The sequence below is a fragment of the Capricornis sumatraensis genome, chromosome 17, assembly GCF_032405125.1.
Source record: "Capricornis sumatraensis isolate serow.1 chromosome 17, serow.2, whole genome shotgun sequence".
Classification (NCBI taxonomy): Eukaryota; Metazoa; Chordata; class Mammalia; order Artiodactyla; family Bovidae; genus Capricornis; species Capricornis sumatraensis.
Window position 1 is genome coordinate 21,729,517 of NC_091085.1, and position 14,800 is coordinate 21,744,316.

Genomic DNA, 14,800 nt, shown 5'->3' on the forward strand with positions numbered 1-14,800 from the left:
TTAACAAACTGCCTAGTACATTTCAATTCTTAAATTACTCAGCCTAATGGGAAAATTTCTACAAATTAGTGTTGTGGGTCTTCAAAACTGATAACTTGTAAGATATTGAGAAATTCCACTAAAAAATTCATAATTGCCTTAGGCTTTTCTGATAGGTCACATTTAAAACAATATTTCTAACTTTGAATTAGTCACATCTCTATTGTTATGTTCTAAGTCTCAAAATACGTTTATCCTCCATGCCAACACAAGTTAAGTATCCTCACACTAAAAACTGTGTTGTGTGTTTTGATCAGCAGCATTTCAATGATTTTTTTTACTATATTTTGTGGTTTCATTATAAAACAACTTGCACACACCAAACTCAAACAATCTTTTTTATTTAAAAACCCACCTCAAAATTCAGTTCTGGGTTTAGTTTCTGTTTAAAAATAAGCAAACATTTAAAAGCATCAAATGTTATTCGTCTACAATTCATCTTGTTATGAACGTTTTTTTAGTTCCTGGAGGGGGACATAAACCCACTATATAAGTCAGGCACAATACAGTGGCCAAGAGGCCAGAAATCAGGGCACATCTGTGTTCTCAGGCAACAGTTAGAGGTCCGAAGTGGGATAGGGGAACGTGACTCAGCTGTAGGCACTCCGATCTCTATGCCCCTCCAAAAACTGTTAGTAAGTCTCAAATCAGTACAGAAGAGATTGTATGTAACGTACTTAAAATCCAATCAAACCAACAACTATATCTGCTTTCTAAATTACATTGCAAAGCCAAGACAGATAAATTATAGCCTCACTATATATAATGTGTGGTCTTGATATCCATGTCACAGGACCATGTTATAGGTGAGACAGAATTATATGATACCTCTGGTGGTTTCAGAAATCTAGCTGGAAGAAGTCCATGGCTATAAGAGTTCACATTATAGCAAGGCTCCACTATTTCTTGAACTGGGGCAGTGAATATAAATCACAGTACAAAATCGTTAATTTTTTTTTTTTTACTGGAAAAGCAATAGGTGCTACATATGAGAATCACTTATATAACATCTATTTTAAAAAAACAACGCAGATATAAAACATTAATTGCATAGGGATTTAAATAGGATAAGGCCAAGAAGAATATTAAGTAAAGTTTTTTTAAAAACCATAGAAAGGGCACTATGGTGTCAAAAGACAGAATTTCATTCTTAGAGCAATAAATCTGCATGACTGTCTAATTAAAAGTCACAGTATGTTGCTATAACTAACAGTGAATATCAACTGTGTCATTAATTCCAAAATGGAAACCAACAACGTTAGAGGATTAACAAGAACACAACTTAAGCTCGTTGTATAAACCTGATCAGTGTATTAGCACATCAGTGCCTGGTACGTACCTGATTAGCTGTATAATCTACACTTTGCAAATAATGTAAATTTTAATACATGGTAACAAGTGTGAGAGCACATCCTCACTGCATGCCATCAGTGATTTATACGCTTACTTGATAGTGTCATTATTCACTCTCTCCAAGGTGTAAGATCCCACCCGGCAGAATCTTCACTCAATGAACCAAAAACACTGTAATTAACAAAATATAACAAGGTTCCACGATTGAAAATGTCCACGAACCAGAGAACTAAGTCCTGATACCAGGATGGACACGATGTTCAGCGCTTTGAAAGGCACTGAATGATGAGTCCAACTCTACTTTGTATTTTAAGCTAACGATTACCCCATGAAGTTTCAGGTAGAAGGGCAGGCCGCGAATGTACTTCTCATGCCATGTGGTTATCCTGCAGGTGAAAGGGCAATTTCTCAATGGGAAAGTAGCTTAGTTTACTCAGCATCGTTCTTGAGGAAAAACAAGAATTCCCAACAGAATCGTGTTAAGGTCCATTTGGGAACACCCAAACCAACGCTTCAAATGAAAAAGTGCATAAATATAGTAATACTACTAGTGTGTTACCTACAGAGCAAATGTTTCTCTGGGAACCAAACAATAGTATTTTCCCGCATTATTTACATGTGATGAATTGTTCCGATACCACAAAGCACCATTTACTGTCTTGACAGCTTGATGAAGCCAAAAGGTCCTCCGACTCTGACTCTACTTAGTTGAGCATCTACCTAGAGTAGAAGGGTCAAGTTATCTCGGGTCAAGCAGGATTCCTCTTTACAGTTCAGTCCTCTTTCGTTCAGACACATTAAAGCAGTCTTCTCATTTCACATTCTTGGCTGGTGTTTCGGACTCTGTGGATTGCCTCCCATCGGTCCAGGCTTCCCGGGTGCTTTTCAGAGCGAGGGTCTTCTGTTGGTCAACCACCACATAGTCCACTCTCTCATCGGCTACACTGCTGCCTGAGCCGCTGCTCTTTTGCTAAAAACCAAAGGAAAAAAATCCCATAAGTTCCTGCAGAAGAAGGAGTGCTTCTGTGTGAACTCCAGTCTTAAAACATGAGCACATACACACTGTGAGTAACTTCTAAAATTCTACTGGTTCACCAAAAAATAACACAAACGACTGCAATTTAATGATACTGTCACTATCCTAACTGTATTCTGCTTTTCCACTAATTTTAGAATTCTTATATTTAAGAATTAGGCACTTCCCTTGTGATCCAGTGGCTAAGACTCTGTGCTCCTAATGCAGGAAAGTGTAAATAAACAGTGTCTGTATAATAAGAATGTGTGTGTGTGTTAGTCGCTATGTCCGACTCTGAGACCCCATGGACTGTAGCCCCCCAGGGTCCCCTGTTCCTGGAATTCTCCCGGTAAGGATACTGGAGTGGGTTGCCATTTCCTCCTCCATGATATCATAAGAATACAACTAATAATAACATCTAATTTGTGAGTATAGCAACACCAACAAAAAACTTAAAACTTTTGGACAAAGTCAGTAAGGGAGTAATTTGAGTAAACTTCAGAGTACATCATGAGAAATGCTGGACTGGAAGAAACACAAGCTGGAATCAAGATTGCCGGGAGAAATATCAATCACCTCAGATATGCAGATGATACCACCCTTATGGCAGAAAGTGAAGAGGAACTAAAAAGCCTCTTGATGAAAGTAAAAGAGGAGAGTGAAAAAGTTGGCTTAAAGCTCAACATTCAGAAAACAAAGATCATGGCATCCAGTCCCATCACTCAGGGGTAAATAGATGGGGAAACAGTGGGAACAGTGTCAGACTTTATTTTTGGGGCTCCAAAATCACTGCAGATGGTGATTGCAGCCATGAAATTAAAAGATGCTTACTCCTTGGAAGAAACGTTATGACCAACATAGCATATTCAAAAGCAGAGACATTACTTTGCCGACTGAGGTCCGTCTAGTCAAGGCTATGGTTTTTCCTGTGGTCATATATGGATGTGAGAGTTGGACTGTGAAGAAGGCAGAGCACCAAAGAATTGATGCTTTTGACCTGTTGTGTTGGAGAAGATTCTTGAGAGTCCCTTGGACTGCAAGAAGATCCAACCAGTCCATTCTGAAGGAGATCAGCCCTGGGATTTCTTTGGAAGGAATGCTGCTAAAGCTGAAACTCCAACACTTTGGCCACCTCATGCGAAGAGTTGACTCATTGGAAAAGACTCTGATGCTGGGAGGGATTGGGGGCAGGAGGAGAAGGGGACGACTGAGGATGAGATGGCTGGATGGCATCACGGACTCGATGGATGCGAGTCTGAGTGAACTCCGGGAGTTGGTGATAGACAGGGAGGCCTGGCGTGCTGCGATTCATGGGCTCGCAAAGAGTCGGACACGACTGAGCGACTGAACTGAACTAAACTGAACTGAACATTGGAAAGAGAGTGAAGACCATGATTAACTGTGGAACTTCAGAATTTTCTAAGCAAACATTTTAATGATAATCCCTAAAACAGTATAAAATATATAACTTCCATGCCATTAGACATGAAAAAATAAATTAATCTGCATAACTGTTGTGATTTATCAAAAGGCATTAAGTAATAGACTTTTCTAAACTTATTAAACATACTAACAGAGTTCCCTCGTGACAGATCTTCAGGTTTCATTTGTGATAAGTACATTTATAGAAAGAGGTTTTACTTACCTTCCGTGGTGGTGTGGATTTCCCAGAATCTAAATCTAGGTCTAGGTATTCCACTTGTTTGTCTCCCTTGGGCTTGATCATTGGGCTGTTTCCTCCATCAAGACTATTACTGCCAAAAAGATTCTGAAAGTACAATATGGTAAAATGAACGGTCAAACATTCATGAGACATACTGTTCTTTACCTTGTCTGCCATCTTTATAAGCCTAAATATTAATTTTAGGAGAATATAGCTTGAAGGAATATCTCCATAGAAAATAGTATTTTAGGATGGGGAAAGATAAGTAATATTTTTAAAATTGATTAAAACATAGCTTGGGGACATCCCTGGTGGTCCGGTGGTTGGGAGTCTGCCTGCCAATGCAGGGGACGTGGGTTCAATCCCTGGTCTGGGAGGATTCCAAATGCCCGGGGGCAATTAAGCCCGGGCATTGCAACTACTGAGCCCCGCATACCTCAGCTACTGAAGCCCATGCTGCACAAGAGAAGCCACCACGATGAGAAAGCCCATGCACTGCAACTGGAGAGCCCACATGCAGAGCGAGGGCCCAGTGCAGCCAAAAATAAATAAACTGTAAAAACAGTAACCCAAAATAAAATTTAAAAAAAGCTTAGGTAAGCGAGCTAAAAATAGTCTGAAGAGTAAAACTTGGTTCCAACCAAGACTGGGCCGTCAAGCTATAGTTAGTTGGAATATCTATCTCGGTGCTATCTGAACTCAATTACACTCTTTAACTATAGGATCCTTACCATCCACGTTTTCTGATTAATTTTTTTTGTTTGTTTTTAGGGATTGACCAAGGTGGCAGAAAGGACCTGAGCTCACACTTAAAATTTTACATTTAAAGGCTTTCATGCTAAAGTATGGTAACTAAAGGCTATGAATACTGACTCTATTGGCAAAGACTGTTTTCCAACCATCTGGAATTTTTACCACTTGTTTCTGTCTTCTCTTGGCCACATCTTTCTGTCCCTAACAGGGGCTGTACTAGAAGGACTACTGTCTAAGAAAAGAACAAGAAAAAAGGAAGAGAGAGGAAGCAGTAAAGAACAAGAACAAAAAAGCCTGAGGCAGAAAAGTGAAAAGAAATAGGTTATTAGGAACATGACGATCAATGCTAATTAAAAAGGAAAGGATGATGTGAATTTATATCCCTGCATACACCCTCTACTCTGATTATGATAGTCTTCAAACATGCTCCAATAAATGATTCATTCCCAGGCCTTGCTGCTTTTAACCTTAACTAAGAAGGTTCCTGACTTCTCCTAGGTGACGCTACATGCTTACTAGGGGCTTTCACCTTGTACCCTCTACCACATAGACACTATTGTTCACACATTAGCTCATACTTTTGAAGAAAACCATAATGATGTAATCGACTTGACAATTTTATACTTGTTCGAATGAACAACACAATTGGAAAGCTGCATAAATCTGCTTCTGTTGCTTCTTTCATACTGCTACTCCATTTCTTTTGGGTTAAACAGAGTAAAACGTGATTTAGGCAAAGGATGATTGCTAGGAAAACACTGAGTTTATTCACTCACTTGTAAACGGAGCTGCTGACAGCCTGTGTGAAACATTTTTATGAATCAGGAAAAGGTGCTCCTTTCTGGGGCAACAAAGTTCTGCCCCAGGACCCACAGCCTAGGGAGCAGGACATGGTCTGGGCTGCATGTACTCAAGTGCAGCGTGTGTGCCGTTTGGTGTGTACACTGCATACTGCGCACGGCAGGTGTATGCAGTAGGCAGCCTGCATTACTGAATGTGATGGGCCTATTTGTAGGAGTAGGTTTTTAAACCAAATTGATCAACTACTGCCAATAAAACATTAAAAAAGCAGACAGTAACACACAAGGCATAAAAAATACAAGCAAATATTACTGCTCCGTTAGTATAAATAGCTATTCTTCCCCCCAACCCTGCCTTTATCTGATTCATGAAAGACTGAAATCTTTTTCTCTAAATGACTCTGTATCTCATGCTCATATAAAAAACCAAGCTGGACTGCGTGTGGGGGTATGTGAAATTTTGTATTCAAATGCACTGAGAGCTCATACCTGGAATTTCCCTAACTGAAAATATACAGAATTATTCACAGCACTGCAGGCTATGAACAGAACCCTTGAGTTCATGTGATGTACACGTTTAATCTAAGTAAGTTGTTCCTAAAGTGAATTTCTTAGGATTGCTAGTTAAATTGTGCTCTGTCTAATAATTAATAGAACTGGCATTTTTTTCATCCTTAAGTATTGTTAAAATCTATGTCTCGACAAAAAAGTCTGTTTGCTCCCTATCTAATCTCAACTGGGAACAGCCTGTGTCTGCCTTCTAGTTTTTAACACAGTGTTTTCCCAAAAGAGTTAGAAAAACCCTAAGATTCTAGGAGTTATTATGAGGTGTTCTGTGAATTAAAAGAAAAAAAATTAGTTGGGACTTCCCTGGGGATCCAGTGGCTAAGACTTTGCACTTCCACCGCAGGGAGCAAGCGTTTGGTTCCTTAGTTAGGGAACTAAGATCCCGCATGCCATGTGTCACGGCCAAAAAAAGAGAAAAAATAGTAGTGCTTTGTTTTTCTAAAATTCTTGAAAAAAATACATACAAGTATTAAACATATTTTTGTTACTGTTACAAACAATATATATGTCATTAGTAATGATGTACCATAACTTGAATTTCAGGTGCTTAATTAAGTGAATTTCGTAACTTAATTTTCAACCCTTAAGGAACATGAAGGGTTCATTTCATGAATGCTTGATTTTAGATCTTTGTGTAAATGAATACACAAAGCATCCTGAGCACCCTGATTTGAGTCTGGAGAAATGCATTATAAAATGCTTCCAGTATAACGCATTTTCTTGAATGGTTTCAAACATCAAGTACATATGAAAAGAAATATAACTGGAAAATTTTTTATCATTTTTATCTAACTTATATCTACTTTATAGATATAGTATTACCCTCTGACCCGATATTGGTTTTAGACTTTATGATCTGCTTTTCAAAAGCATTTTAAAAACTCTCCTTAACTTCTTATTCAAACTCCTCACTCTCCAGTATGGAATTAATTAAAATACATACAGAGCAAAAGAAAAAAAAAAAGTCCTTTTTCCTGGAGTAAATAAAGAAAGGTGGATGGGTAACGTGTATGAACTGGAAGAAAGGTTGAGCGCGAACGACTCAGAAGGGCTGCTGAGGAAGAGAGATGTTAAGAGAAGACGCTACTTACGGAGTCTTCACTGGATAGGTTGGGGTTCATGGGAACATAATTCTCTTCACTGTCGTGCGAGTCGCTGCTTGAAGTTGTGCTGTGCACAGAATCCGGCCGGGGAGACAGGGGGAACCTGGAAGAGCTGAGGGCAGAGAGGGTAGTCACAAACACACAGCCTGACCCAAGTTTCTCAGCTCGCTTCCACAGCAAGAATAAGAGAGAGGGCGTATTCTTCCTAGAAGTACTGAAGCTTGTAATCATTTACTATACATATTTACTATAGTACAATTTATTTCAGACATTCAAACACATATCTAGTATTTATAGCTATTTGTAAACAGATATTTAAAGAGAAACTTATACAGATATTAAAAAAAAAAACTTTGAAAGGTTACTTTCCATTTATAGTTATTACAAAATATTGGCTATATTCTCCATGTTGTACAACACATTCTTGAGCCTATGTTACACCCAGTAGTTTGAACCTCCTGCTTGCCTTTCCCTACTGCGATCCCCCACCCTGTGAGGTAACCACTGGTTTATTCTCTATATCTGCAAGTCTGCTTCTGTAAAGGGATGCTGTGCTGTGCTAGGTCGGTTCAGCCATGTCCCACTCTTTGCGACTCTCTGGACTGTGGCCCACCAGGCTCCTCTGTCCATGGGATTCTCTAGGGCAAGAATACTGGAGTGGGTTGCCATGCCCTCCCTCAAGGGATCTTCCCAACTCAGGGACTGAACTCACATCTCCCCATAAAGGGATGTTTCTGGGCATTTAATAGCCTTGTGCAGAGCAAAAAAAAAAGAAGAAGAAAAAAAGTATCGCTAGTGATATGGGGGATAAATAGAAAGTCATAGCTTTAAAAAGGAAGATTTAAGAATTCTTATTTTTAAAAAAACTTGTTCATACATATAAAATATGAACATATCAACACAGGTTTGTAACTGTGTACATTCTTTTTATTTCCACATATATATTTAAATGAATCTTTATTAAATAATCCTCACAAGAAACTACCATAATTTCCAGATCAGTAGTTCTCAGAAATTTCTAGCCTCATGAACCTTTCACATTCTTAAAAAATTATTGAGAACCCCAAGGAACTTTTGTTTATAGGGTGATATCTATTGACATTCACCATATTACAAATAATAGAAAAAAAATTAGACACAAGCATACACAAAGGCATACTCTCTTAGCTGCCACAATGGTATCATCCAGTATTAGCCACCTCTGGAAAACTTCAGTGTACACTCATGAGAGAAGGAGAGTGGAGAAGCAAATGACATCTAGTTTTGACTTCACAGAAACCCAAAAGGGGAGGGGTTCCCCAGACCATCCTCTGGGAACCACTGTTTTAGGTACTTTCCATTACAAAGAACAATTGAGCTATATATTTTATACAAAGACTTACTCTCGAGCAAAACTCCTAGTGATGGGAGATCTAACTGGGGCTTGTAATTCTTCCCATTCTGGCAAAGGTTTTATTTCTAAAGGTGCTGGCTTGACTGAAACAAGAGAGAGAAAATGAGATTTTAGTACATAGAAATTTGGAAAACATGACCTTCTTTCTACACCTCTACTATAGCCAGTACACCTAGGACTGGCTAGTTTTCACATGAAAAGAAGTTCACAGATGTTATGTGATTTCTCCAAGGTTACATAGCTAAAAAAATTAGCGACAAAGGCTAAATTAGATAATTTCCTGACTGTTTACTGAAAGTCTAAATAAAGCTCTATTATTACATGTTGCTTCTTAATTGAAGTACATATTTTATGACTATAAACGTAATGAGAAGAAGAAAGAGTAATGTGGCACAATTCCTTCAGAGTTATTTGATTTATAATTTTCATTATTTCCTTATTTTATTTTTTCTACTAATGTTATATCGTCAAACACAGAGGTTTAATTTTCTATGTAAAAATGTTCCTCATTATCCACACTGAAGCATGAGCTGTGCAACTTTACATACAAAATAATGTTTCAAAAGCAATAAACATAACACTTTGCTAAAACCAAAAACTTAAAAAGGAATCAATGATTAAAGTTTCGAAATTAATTCGGGTCCAGTCTGGAACCAAATAGAACAAAGCAATAATTACATCTTTATACTCAAACTCAGATCTGAGAAAGGCCATAAAATTAACTACCTCAAATGTTTAGCTTCTTTTAACCAACAATGTCCTCTATTAAATTAAGTAAAAATAAATGCTAATATTCTTATTAGCTTTATTTGTAAGAGGTCTTCACTAACTTACCCCATTACTGCAATCAATTACTGCAAGAATTAACTACTCTGCTAGTATATACCACAGAGCTCTCTGCCCTCAAAGTAAGACTCAGATTCCAGGAATACAGAAAATGTACAAAAGAACAACAATATTAGCTGTTAATATTCACTATAATTTAGGAGACTATTTAAACATGTTAGGTAAACATTTTATAGTTACAGTTCATCCTACAACTCTAAAGAAAAAAATTTTCATTTTTTCCTTGGTATCCCTCTTCCAGTCTTTGTCCATATGTATGTACTTTGAAACACCAAGTTATAATTACCTTCAAACTATAAAATAGGTAGCCATTGTAAAGGATTATGTAGATTCAATGAGGCTTATGCCAAAGTATTGTTGTCAACTCAAATACAAAAAAAATTCCATGTGTTTTTCTGAAGGCTACACTGATTTCAGTTCGAGTTAAAATAATTTTGTTCACCTATACTCTTAAGATGGACATGTACAGAATATTGTGCTTACTGAAAGCATTTAACTCTGATGTGTCACTTTTTTAAAGCCCAAAGTCAAATAGCAGTTTAGCTGTCAAATTCTAAGTAATGGCATAAAATAGTGAATCAATGGAAATGATTGTATAATGTCTCAGAACAGAATATATACATTATACATAAATACAGGAGATGGTTGGAACTCACAAGCAGTTCACAAGCTTAAAGAAATCACTGTACCGATGTCTAAAAGGTTAAAAGAATAATGTGAAAGGACAAGACTGAACATCATACATGATCAAATATTTAACATGCTGCTGTTAATGGCATAACAAATAGACTCATTGTATATTATGGGAAGCATTCACTTTAGAAAGTATATGCTGGTAAGTTTTATTTCCAACAGCAATAGAATTTAAGACTCTTCTTTACTTTCAAAGGAAAAAAAAAAAAATCACAGAATAATCCCAACACCCCATCCAGCATGCGGTGCTAAAGTACATACCCTTTCTTCTTGTAGCAAAGTCACCTATGGTTTGTGAATCAGTTCGCTCTAAACCATGGGGTTTGGGTCTTAAAATTTTAGGACTTTGACCTAATTGGTAAAAAGAAGACTCTCTTAATATAATGTTATTTTTTTAATTGGAAAAAAAAAATGGATTCTGTTAAAAAACAACAGAGCCCTGAGCAGAAACATTACATCTCAAAAGCATCAACATAGTTTGTTTGTGCAGATTATTTCAGTCCTGCTACTGCATATCATTCATGCTTAAAACCACAGGAACCAGAAAGTTGCATGCAACAATGTCATAAGCAAACTGGAAAAGACGGTAGGGTTTTAGTGACATAACCACCTGGTTAGTTGTTATCTTTATTTGGAGGAATGGAGGAAAAATATGTGCCATGTTAGTTTTTCTTCTAACATGTCTTAGAAAACTGGATTGCAGAAAAAAATGATAAAACCCTACAGTGAGGCAGCAGGTACATCTTTTCTTTGAAGTCTGGTGTCTCATATGAAAGTACCAAGGCCTACTTTCTTAATTTGATGGAGGTGTTCTAAAAACCTTAAGCTGACTACTCCTTCATCTCCTGAAAGCACTCTTCTAGAAAAGCAACGCTACAATGTCTGCAAATCCAAAGTCAAAGCCAAGACCAGTGTTCATTTCCCTTGGATACTCAGTGGCTCCCTGTGATGCCGTCTTGTATAAGGATTAGATGTCTAGATTCCGGAACCGCTGATTACCTGATTTAATGTGAGAATTTTGTTTTGTTTTTTGGTCATGCACCACGCAGCCTGCAGTTCCCCAACCAGGGACTGGATCTACGCCCTTGGTGGCGAGGACACAGAGGCCTAACCACTGGATCACCAGCGAATTCCCAAGTTTTAATATAAGAATTGGCGAGCATAAATTCAGTCGCTATCTCCCTGACCCCCGGCCTGCCTCCCCCCTCATAATCTCCGCCATGTACAAGTACTGCTGAAAAGCCTCGTGAAAAGTACAGGTTTACCATCCAGCAAGTGGGCTCATACTTCTTCCCACTGAAAGCCTGGAGATGCTGGGATAGCAATGTCATTTCAATCAGGAATTTAAACTACTTTATTCTCAATGACACCAAATTCTCTTTTTTTCTCGGCATTTACAAAACTGAGCTGACACCTATTATATTAGATGGCAAAATTAGTTTGCTGATTCAACACTGATAGCTAGCACCTCACTGACCGAAATCTACAAATTTTTGAAAATATGATTTTCTAGCTTATAAAACAGGAAAATTCCCTAATTCACAGGTACTCTCAAAGGTACTCTTTAGTTGTCTTCATAGAAGAATACTTTATTAAGTGAATTTTTTTTTTTTACAGAGCATTTATAGAATTTACGTGTATTTTCTACTCCATGCAACAATTCAGGTTGATTTTAGGACAAATGTCTAAAGGTGAAAATGTCCTGAATTTAACCTAGTCACTTAGGCATTTTGGTAGCTTCATTTCTTTGTATTTTTATTGCCTGGCTCAATTTGACATTTACATTCCAGACAGAAATTAAAGTGTTAGTCTCTCAGTCATCTTCCACTCTGTGATCTCATAGACTCTGGCCTACCAGGCTCCTCTGTCCATGTGATCTTCCAGGCAAGAATACTGGAGTAGGTTGCCATTCCCTTCTCCAGGGGATCTTCCTGACCCAGGAAGATTAAACCCTCATCTCCTGCATTGACAGGCAGACTGAAATGAAAATGAAAGTGATACTCAAGTGATGGCTCAATGTGATTGGGTTGGCCAAAAGGTTCATTCAGGTTATGAACCTTTTGGCCAACCCAATATTTATGAGGAGAGAAAGGAGAAAAATCCAAAGTATATGTACTCTCCTCTACAGCCTGGAGGCAAACATTTATTTGAACGTTTCTCTGATTACTTAAGTAAAAATGAAGAGTAAGAAATAAGAATACTAAAGTAAAGGCAAAAGAATGAACCAACTTTGAGGATACACTATTCTCAAATTCTGAGGGTTAATAATAACTCATCTGAGCCTCAGCCTTTAAATCCAAGGCAATTAGAAGTAGGCTTCAGCTAGATTAGTTTTGAACAAAGAAAGTGACATGACACATTTTGTTTAGCAAACAGTACTGACTACTGGTGAAATCCCCATTGCACTGTAACCCTTACAGATTAGAACAATCTCCTCCAGGACTGTGACTCTCTGGATCGTGTGACAGGCTCCCTCACTGGTAACACAGTTTGGTAAATCTTAACCTCTGATTCAGATCTACCCCAGGATCCTCCTTCTTTGCATATTGACAAAGCTGCCCCCACATGGAGGTTCTGGAGGCTTTCACACTACATGTTCAAAAATGGAATTTAGCTTCTCCAACCCACCATGCATCTGCTTTGCTTCCTCTCTCTTCACTTGCTGAGGCAGATCTCTTAGGAGTTACTACAGATTTCACTTCCTCTCTTACCTCCCTATATCAATTTTAATTTCTATTTATAATGACAATAGTTTGTTTTCATTCAGCCAAGAAAATGACACAATCTGAAGTGCGAAGCTCTTCCTTCCATTTTTAATGTGCACTTTATTTACTCACCTGGTTTGTTTTTCAGAAAATGATGAACTCACATCATATGGCTAAATGACCTCCATCTATACTTCAAGTGTCCTTCAAGCTTGTAAAGAAATCACTCTAGGTCCCTGACTGGAGGCAGCAATGAGGACCACAAAAGGGACTTTTGTTAATGCCTTTCTGTCTGATCACCTCTAAAGGAAGGCTTTTAGAACCCTGGGTTTTCAAAGCACTCTTCAAAGAAGATGCTGAAGCAGCAGTATGATTGTATAACACTGTACATTAAAAAAAAATGCCATTTCCCCCCTATCATAGCCTTAAATCTTAGATGAACTTTCTAGAGGCTAATCTGAGTATGTTACTTGCCTCCATAAAACCTTTCAGTTGCGCTCTCAGTATAAAACCCAAACTCATTAGCATGGACTATTAGAGCCACCAGGAGCCAGCACCTGCCAGGCCTTTGGCATTCCTTCCTGCATTCTTAACTTCCTCCCTCCCACCCAAGCCAGTCCTGTGTTCCCCCTGGTACACTGTTGATTCTAACTAGAAGATCGTCTATCATCGTTTAATTGCCATTCATCCTCTCAGACTTTCCTCAGAGGAGGGAGCTAACAGTGCCAAGAGCTTACCTCAACCACAGTGCCTGTCTGTGCTAATTATGATAATGTGTCTACTTTTCTACCTCCTCCAGTAAACTGGGAGCTTCTAAATTACCTTTTCTTCCTTCCACTTCAAGACCTCAGACCTATCCGAAGGTATATTCTATCACTGGGAGACCCTTCAATCTGTTTTGATGAACTGTTGATCTCTTAAAGCTTAATCTGATAGTGGTGTTTAATCTGATCAGTGTTATAATTTTGTGTGTGTCTTGGAAGAGGAAAAAACAAAAAGCAACTGAATGTTGTTTCAAAAGTGCATCATTCCAAATATGATCAAGGCAGTCAGTCGTACGAGATGCCAAGCTTCAAAGAAGCAGATGCAATAGTTTTTGAAAAGTCCACACGTGGTTAAGCATTATTTTATTTTAAATTGCTTTTTATTAATTTTTTTTCATTGTACTGCAGGGTATGCAGGCTATTAGTTTCCCCAACTAGGGATCAAACCTGTGTCCCTTGCACTGGGAGCAAAGAGTCTTTACCACTGGACTCCCAGAGAAAACTCAAGTATTCTTCTTACTTACATAGATTCAACTCAAAGTGGAAAATTTATTTTCTCTATCATTATAGGTTTAACTTAGCCTGTTTACTCATCCATCTGAAGTTTCAAAGATGATGCTACTATTTCCAGTAGGCATCTCAAATACCAAGAAAGAAGAAAAATAATTCATAATATTATTAGTCTCCGTTAATTCCAAGAAGCAATCAAGGTAGCACAATGAAAAACTTTCATGCTTGTTTGAATGGTCTTATACAAAGGGCACTGTAATTGTGGTAATTATATTGGAGAGCATCAGTTGCTCAGTTGTGTCTGACTCTTTCGGGACCCCATGAACTGTAGCCTGCCAGGCTCCTCTGTCCATGGGATTTCCCAGGCAAGAATACTGGAGTGGGTTGCCATTTCCTCCTCCAGAGGATCTTCCCAACCCAGGGATCGAACTTGGGTCTCCTGCATTGCAGATGGAGATGCGTTTACCTGCTGAGGGATCATAATGGAACGTCAGGAAAAGGAAAAAAAGCCCACAGGCAGAGGCTGTGCTGTAAATATGCCCTCTATACTCATGTCCTTTAAACTGTAACCATCAATCCACAAATCTGACTTGAGT

The 14,800-nt window shown here is 38.2% G+C and overlaps 1 protein-coding gene across 2 annotated transcripts in view; it reads right to left on the reverse strand.

The window, feature by feature from the left end:
• Positions 1-479: 479 nt before the first annotated feature.
• The window catches only part of GAB1 (GRB2 associated binding protein 1), a 125,260-nt gene continuing 110,939 nt past the window's right edge, over positions 480-14,800 (reverse strand). The window contains exons 7-11 of one of the 2 annotated variants that reach the window (XM_068989895.1): positions 10,487-10,576; positions 8,676-8,769; positions 7,282-7,405; positions 4,053-4,175; positions 480-2,362 (exon numbers count right to left, since the gene is read on the reverse strand). In XM_068989895.1, coding sequence (XP_068845996.1) covers positions 2,204-2,362; positions 4,053-4,175; positions 7,282-7,405; positions 8,676-8,769; positions 10,487-10,576 — 590 coding nt within the window. In that variant the 3' untranslated portion in view covers positions 480-2,203. The remainder of the gene's footprint in view (positions 2,363-4,052; positions 4,176-7,281; positions 7,406-8,675; positions 8,770-10,486; positions 10,577-14,800) is intronic. The other variant, XM_068989896.1, reaches the window with a different exon arrangement.